We start from the raw sequence: 8,612 nt of genomic DNA, 5'->3' as shown, positions 1-8,612 counted from the left end.
GGGCTAAGCCCTGTGAATCTGATATCTAATTTGCTTCCTGTGACTGATTTCTAAGCCGAGTTGACAAACGAGGGGAAGTGGGTTTGATGCGTGTTTCTGTCTTAGGGATTATGCTTTGCTTCAAGGTGGCTGTAAGTTCAAACTACATAAGAACCCAGAATCCCCACTCATTTATTTACTTAGGATTTTAATTTTGAAAAAGGTTTAAGACACAAAGCAACTCCATCTCAGAATTAAAATTTCACATATATCCTTTATGCTAATGGAAACTTGTTGCCAGTTTGCACACTTGTTGTCAATACTCAGAGCACGCTTGGATAATTAAATTGAATTTGTAACAACAAAAGCAAACTTATTCTTATATATTAATATCTTCATTTTTCTGTCCAGTTCTTACAGATCCGGGTTCATATCATGACCTTCTTGGTGTGATTGGGTGAGTTATTAATTTCACTGTGTCTCATTTTATTCAGTGTAAAATGGGCATTATTATGTTTATATCATAGAGATGCTATAAAGATGAAATAAGGCTGGGTATGGTGGCTCATGTCTGTAATCCCAGCACTTTGGAAGGCTGAGGCAGGTGGATCACGAGGTCAGGAATTCGAGAACAGCCTGGCCAACATGGTGAAACTCCGTCTCTATTAAAAATACAAAACATTAGCCGGGCGTGGTGACGGGCGCCTGTAGTCCCAGCTACTCGGGAGGCTGAGGCAGGAGAATCGCTTGAACCCCGGAGGCGGAGGTTGCAGTGAGCCCAGACGGCACCACCGCACTCCAGCCTGAGGCGACTGAGCGAGACTCTGTCCCCCCTCCCCCCCGAGTCCCCCTAAAAAATGTTAGTGAGTGCGACCAGCTGTGCTGCTGTGTCCCACTGGGGCTCTGGCTTCACCAGGGGATAAGACCTTAGCTTTGGCCATTAGGCTTAACATGGCTGCCCCAACTTTAGCGTCTTGCTCTTGCACCCGGGACCAGGTTTGGCATGGGATAATTTCTCATTATCTCTTTTGAAAAAAGTGGATAATTCCCAAAGTCAGCTCTTCAACCATCTCACTGCTCAGCACCTCACTGCAGTCATGTTCGCTGAAGTACGGGTCATTCCCGAACTGAGATCTCTGCATTTGTACTTTCTCTGCCTGGAAATTTCTATCCCCGGGTCTGCTCATGGTGTCTCTTTCCCTGTCATTCATCATAGCTCCATCACCCCAGGCTCTCCTGGACCACTAGCCTAAAGGAGAGTTTCCTTCCTGGTCGCTATCCCATTTCCTGTTTCATTCCTTCATGGCGTCTTTCACTTTCTGAATCTTCGTGTTCATTTATTGGCTTACATGCTGTCTGTCTCTTCCTCACTAAAGGGAGAGGGCGGAAATTTTAGTGTCTTGCTCTTGCACCCAGAACCGTGTTTGGCATGGGATGATTTCTCATTATATATCTTTTGAAAAAGTGAATAATTGCTGAGGTCAGTAATTTTTTTTAATTAAAACAATCCACAGATGCTTGTTCTTATTGAAGGGAAGGTGGCTTTATTCAAGGTAAATATTCTTCTGCTTTCTTGAATCCAGTTTGCAATCCTTCTTTCTCCTTCTCTCCAAACTTGAGCATTCACAGGGTAGAAGTCCCATTTTCCCAGTTTCTTGTTTTGCTTTATGCTTCAAGGTGTACATAAGCCTGTGCTCCTTAAGCAGGTTATAAAGGCAGGCATCTAATTCCTCCTGGCTTTGCTGCATGCCCTATTTATGAGGCAGCAAAATATGTTTGGCCACATGTTTACACCAGCAAATAAATGTGTCTATGGAATGGAAATGTGTCTGCACTGTATCAGTTGTCAACGTCTGTTTAAACAGACTTAAATTTGTGGCTGCATCTTTCTAGCTCTTAAGATACAGAAACACTTTATCCCTCATTGCCACTACGTTACAAGTTGGATTTTTTAAATCAATGTAATTTTGTTACCACATTTGTGCATATACTTTAACTATATCCCTGTCCGCTTATCCAAAGAGCAAATTAAAATAAATATTGTTGTTACCTGATAAAAGTGTCTGGTTTCATTTATTTTTCTAAAACCACTTGGATGTTTTTCCTTCCCAATAAACTGGTTTCTGTTACTTCCAAATAAAATTTGTTATATTTTGATTTTGTAGATGAAATTATCCTCACCTTCCTTAATTGTTTTATAATAGTCACTTTTCTCAATACAAACCAAAATAATAATAATGTGAGCTAAATCACAGTATTTCTTACAGTTACATGCTGTATTCTTGGTACCTTTATTTGTATGGGTTCCTTTATTTATAAGATCATTCTTGAAATAAATTATTTATCTCTAATAGTTATGGTTAACTGCATTAAGAAATGAATAATTTTCAACTGGTTTTTCACAGCCAGTGGTCTATCCCCTAGAGCAAGGTTTGTACATAATAAGAGTTCAATAAATATTTGTGAAATAAATCTTTAGCAGGTTATACAATATTTAGCATGCCTGAGAGGATGGGAACATTTCAGAAGTATAAAAATCAATGCAATTGACTAAATTGGGAAATTATTAGTCTTTTCACATTTGATCTTATTTTTTGACCTCATTTATAAAGTATTGACATCAGTTTTCAAGTCACTAAATTTCTCCTCTGAGAAGAAATCAGTACAAAAGAATAGAGCTACAGTATTTTCCATACACATTGGGGAAGCTCTAAATGTTCTGAAATTCAAATAGTTCCTGATTTCAGATGCTGAGTGTATTTAGGTGAGTGGCACTGTTTTACTATATGGGGTTTGTTGTTGTTTTTTAATATTGAACCTTCTAAAACTGTCTCAAACCCAAAAAGTTCCATGGCTCTGAAATTTATGACAATAATTAAGAAAATGCAGAAAGGGCACTGGTCGATTTTTAAAAACTATTTTAATACAAGATTAATAGCAATTTTCTATCCAAATCAGAAATGAAAAATCGTAACCCAAATAATATTCATTTGACAGTCACATAAAATTTTAGGTTTGACTGGTGCACACATTTATCCTGCATATATAGTATGTATATGCAGAGAGACCTCACTATTATGCCATTGCGAGGGGTCTTTTCGTGGAAGTACCTCATTACAAGGCAATGTCAAAGGTTCCGTAACCACTCAACTTTGAATGAAGTTCAAAATGTCCCCATGCTAAGCTGAGTCCGTGCCGTAGCAAACCATGATGTAGCAAGTCTCCAGAATGCGTACAAATCAATACTCCGTTTGTGTAAGTTGGTCTAAAACTAAACACTGACTAATGTCTCCAACAAGGAGGAACACATTGCAAATTTATAAGTTATGGTTTCCTTTACTCTTCTGTTAGCAAAGCTAAATTGTGTTTTTAAATAAAAATCAGGTCTGTTAGTAAGTAAATGGAAATGTGTCTAAATTTCTGCAAGTTTTAGAGTTTTAGGTAAAACTTGCATTTGCTAACGCTTCTACGTTTAATCAAATCACTTGATAATTAGCTTTGCAAAAAGAAGTAATAAAAGAATCACATCTCAGGAATATGTGAAGTTTTTTTTCCTCCTTAGGGACTTTAGTTGGTGTTCAGTCTGTAGCCAAAACATGTATGTAATGGCAAAAGAATTAAAGAAGGCTAATGTCTGCAGCAGGGAATATAAATTAAAAATCAGGGTTCTGCCTGTAATAATATTTTCAATGTGTTTGCTTTAAAGAATGTTACTTTTATAATTATTACTACTTATCAACGAATAATAGTGTTTTTCAGTGTAGACAAAATAGTATTTTCTATCCCTTACATTTAAAGCAGGTGATACAAGTTACTTAATGCTATCTAGGTAAGTCATTGTAAGGGAGTCAGATTTCTAGTGCTAACGTTCTACGATGGGTATAATCAAAGCACCAACTTGGCCTTCGTGAAAGTGACAGAAGGTTGTCATGGTTGTCCTTCAATACAGAACCATAAACAGAGCTCTTATTGGTAAATTTGTAATTCATTCTTCTCTGCTAAAGACTTTAGCCTCTGTTTAGCTTTTGTTGTGACACATACAAAGTATAATATATACCAATTACAGACGTGTATTTCTGTTAGAAAAATACATATTATAACTAAAGAACATGTAAATAGAGGCACTTCAATAAGCTAAGTGTTTGCAGTTATGAGCATCACCCACCAATTTCTAGTGTCAGATTTCAGTGAGCCCATTCCTCTCTATTCATAACCAAAGTTATGATACGATTACAGAATTTAGGGAACATCAGAGCAAATGAGGGGCAGGTCATAAAAAATAATGAAGCCTCATTGCATCCCCTATCAATATGCTGAAATGAGAAAAATTAATTTGAGGGTTGAATTCCAAAATACTTACTGAAATAGGGTAACCAGGTTAAACGAAATCCTTTAGGGCCAAAACATTTCTCGTGTTAAATTAGTCTGAAAATCATATGACATAGTAGTATGATGATAAAAACTAGGAAGTACAACTTGAATGATATTTTGACCACATCCATGCAGGGTGCTAACACTGTGACATCATTAACTGATATCGTTTCAGCTCTCTGCCTGGCTCATTATGCGTCACTATATCTCATATCTCATCAATATGAATCATATTGATAAAGAAGGTTTTGAAACAAACGAAGCAGGCGTTTATATATTATCTGTGTGTTTAGTGCGTATAGAACATGGGTTCACATTCATTAATATTATGTGTATTCATACACATGCACAAAACCTTTTGGGGATGAAAGCACAGGAAAAACAAGGCATCCTGATCTATTTCATAAAAGAGAAAGCAGAAATATTTTGAAAAAGGAAAGACTTGGAGTTTAAAGCCATAAAGACAAGTTATTATTCAAATAGTCTGGAGAATCAAGGTTGATTTAGTTTGTATTGCACCTTAATTATTGGAGAAAGACAATACTGACTTCTGAACACAGAATGAAATGAGCAACATAAATGACTGGTCCTTCATAGAGAAGTCTTACGTGGAATTCGTGGTAGGAAAGCCAAAACGTGGGCAGTGAAATGGATGGTTTTCTAGAAGTATATAATGGTGAACTAGATTGTTAATTCCATAAAGTTTTAAATGAAAGAATGCCACAAAGTCTCTCATCATCCTACATTTTATATTTCATTAGGCATAAAGTAGCAATAGATGCTTGTAAATACTTTCTGTCTTGCAAAAGTGCTCAAATATACTTAATACTATTGTGCCACATGTGTTCTACTTAAATGTGATGACTAAATCAATAACTAATTTTAATAATTTTGATGAGAACAGAGATTGAAAAATACCATTTACGTGTCAATACTGTCGATGAGTTAATTAAAATGTGACTGGCATACTATGGTGTCTTGAAACATTACTTTTTCCTACTCCAGATGCATTGTAAAAACCAAGAAACATATGGATAGTCAACTGTATTCATAAAGCCCCAGTTTGGTTTATTTTGCTTCTCTCTGTCAGGGGGAGCATAGGGCCTGGCTTTGGCATACTTGGTGAACAGGTTAGGCTGTGGCTCTAAACTGGCCTATTGAGTTAGATCATGTATCCAAGTGCCAGGCAGGAGTCCTAGGCCGAAGGTGTTTTACATGAAAGCAATGGTTTTTCATGAATAACATTCTTTACACACACAGTTTCCATCACCAGTAAAGCCCTGCACACCCACGGCTCATCCCATGAGTTTGGTGTAGTCTGGAGCACCCAGGCTGAAGCACACTCATGCAGAAGGGTGTGCCCTGGCAAACTTTTAATAAATGGACAGTTAGATACGTAAAAAGTTCTCTTTCTTGATTCTTGGTGCTCACAGATCACTGAGGAATCCCTTCTTTGAGCAGCACAAAACAAGAAGAGCTGGTTGACAAAACATTTTCTTACAAAGGTGTGTCAACCCTGAGCTTGGAATTAAGAAGTTAAAATCTGTGATTTATAGATATATAGATATAAAAATAGATGATCATACTAAGACTAAAAAAGTGAAAGAAATCTCCATGTCAATACTATATATATATATATATATTTTTTTTTGTCTTGACTTTTTTTTCTGTTGTGAGTTATTTTGTAAGAGAATGCCCTTTGTGATGCAGAACCCAACTGACACAAAGTAAATAGTTAAAAATGAAAACTCAGGAATGGATCTAATTGTGTATCGATTCATTAAAAAAGCTATTGTTTTGGGAGGGTAATGAGCACAGGGGCAGAAACGTCTAGTTAATGTCAAACCTGTGGCAAAAGCTGAGATTGTATCATTAAAGATTATTTTCAGTTGAGACTCTTGAGGAAGGTGAATTGATGGGGGTATCTACTAGTAATTGAAGATGAAGGGGAAAATCTGTGCCAATTGGATACAGTGGACAGACATTAAGGGAATTAAGAAAAAATGGTGCCATTACTAAATTGAAATTGGGCAGGGTGAGAGAGAGGTGCTGAGTTGTAGTAATTTTGTTCTCATATTAAAGACGGGATTCCAAATTTAGTATCAGTACCTCCAGATTAATTTGGTGTTGTTTGGTTAGAGTGCAAGATGATACCTCCAAGACAACAGTGCATTTTCACTACATTTAGAACAAACTTTAAGCTTTTTCCCCATAAGCATTGTGTAAACCCGGATTTGTCACAAAAAAGCTTACACTGGGAGTTGGCTGTCAATGCTGAACTTACAGCGTTAAAGTTCATTTATTTTTCTTTGTTTGCTTTTTTGTTGAAAATGCAGCTGTCTTGGGGTTTGGCCCGATTTTACAAGGAAAATTATTTTCTTTCTTCCTTTTTTATTGTAAATGACAAAAAAACCCTCACAACGTGAGATTCCTTTACTTCTGCAGCATAAAAGCAAATGAAGGTAAGAAAATCTCCTGGTACGAAAGATTTGAGTAAGAATTCTCTCTAGAATAAACAAGGTCCCCATAGATAGCTGAAGGAAAGAGGAAGCAGTTCGGTCTGGCACCCGGTACTCTTTGGGAAAACAAAAAGGGAGGCAGATTGCAGTACTGCTCTCTTCTCATAGAAAATGGTAAGTTTTTGTGGCATGGTCCATTGTCCAAGAGTGTAAGAAAAGAAGTGAGTTGGCCATTCAAATAGCTAAAATGCAGTTTCATCTGACCAAAAACCCAAGATTATCTGCTCAGTCTCTGCAGTGCCAGGACAACGCCGGTGAGACACCAGGAGAGCAGGGAGTGGCCACGCTGGGCTGCAGAAGAGTCTACCTCTCTCCGGTCGGGATCCACTGGGGGGGCCTCCGTGCTGACAAACTCAAACTCCGTGGGACACACATCATCCATGCACCCACTGCCACTCCCCGAGCCGCTGGATTCATCACCTAGTGTGGAAAGATTGAAACAGAACGTTAGATCACTGGTACGGTTAGGCTTTGTGGCCCCACCTGAATCTCATCTTGAACTGTAATCTCCATAATCCCCACGTGTCAGGGGAGAGGCCAGGTGGAGATAATTCAACCATGGGGGCGGTTCCCCCATCCTGTTCTCGTGATAGTCCTTGAGTTCTCACGAGATCTCACAGTTTTATAAGGGGCTCCTCCACCATGGCTTGGCACTTCTCTTTCCTGCCAACTTGTGAAGAAAGTGCCTTGCTTCCCGTTCGCCTTCCACCGTGATTGTAATTTTCCTGAGGCCTCCTCAGCTACGCTGAACTGTGAGTCAATTAACCGCTTTCCTTTATCAACTACCCAGTCTCGGGCAGTTCTTTACAGCAGTATGAAAAGGGACTCATACAACTAGCAATCGGCAAAGAGTGGAAACAAAGAGCTCAGCAGATACGGGGCATGGTGGTGGGAGGCCGAATCTTCCCCTCCATGGTCCCCCACCCTACCCGACAGGACTGTTTTTAATAGGCAGGGGAGTGACGATTGGGTGGACTGTACAGAAGTAGGGGTTTGAAGAACAGTGTCCATTGATACCCGAGTTATGCAACCCAAGGAATGTGTGAACCCCAGACTCAAGGGGAGGCCACACCTCCCATGTTGGCCTTAGAAAGACATTACTTGTGGCCAGTACTGAAGTTTAAGAAATTCCATTCTTTGCTCTTTTTATATGCAGAGCCATTGCTCTGGGAAGATACCATGCTTTTTAATGGATTTTAAAAGAAAAATATAGAAGAGGAAAACAAGTTCTACCCATAGGAAATGAGAGGATCAGCAGCAATCGTAGTGAGAGGTCTCTATAAATATAACTTTTGGCCACTTTTTCCCCACCTGTGTTCTCCTGTGAGCAAGGATGGACTCCGTCCCAGCCAGCTTCTCCCCTTAAACCAGGAGTTGACAAACTATGACCTGCGGCTTGCTTTTGTATGGTCCATAACTCCAAAATAGCTTATTTACATAAAAAATATATATTTTATAGATATCCATAAAGTCTATTATCTATCTATCTATCTATCTATGAATGATAGGGTCTGGCTCTGTTGCCCAGGCCCAGTTATGTTGCCCATAACTCACTGCAGCCCCAAACTCCTGGGCCTAAGTGACCTTCTTGCCTTAGCCTCCCAAGTAGCTGGGACTGTAGGCATGTTCCACTGTACCTGGTGGTTTTTATAGTTTCAAGTGTTTGAAAAAAATCAAGTGAAGAATAATATTTTATGACATGTAAAATGTATGTGAAATTCACATTTCAGTGTCCACATATGA

The 8,612-nt window shown here is 38.7% G+C and overlaps 1 protein-coding gene across 1 annotated transcript in view; it reads right to left on the bottom strand.

Moving 5' to 3' along the window:
- Positions 1-2,273: 2,273 nt before the first annotated feature.
- The window catches only part of GPC6 (glypican 6), a 1,213,294-nt gene continuing 1,206,955 nt past the window's right edge, over positions 2,274-8,612 (bottom strand). Inside the window, exon 9 of the mRNA XM_011933786.1 lies at positions 2,274-7,289. Coding sequence (XP_011789176.1) covers positions 7,087-7,289 — 203 coding nt within the window. The 3' untranslated portion in view covers positions 2,274-7,086. The remainder of the gene's footprint in view (positions 7,290-8,612) is intronic.

The sequence above is a fragment of the Colobus angolensis genome, unplaced genomic scaffold (genome assembly GCF_000951035.1).
Source record: "Colobus angolensis palliatus isolate OR3802 unplaced genomic scaffold, Cang.pa_1.0 Scaffold13, whole genome shotgun sequence".
NCBI classification, from domain to species: domain Eukaryota; kingdom Metazoa; phylum Chordata; class Mammalia; order Primates; family Cercopithecidae; genus Colobus; species Colobus angolensis.
Note: the sequence above shows the minus strand (reverse complement) of the source record. Positions and strands in the feature narration are given on the sequence as shown.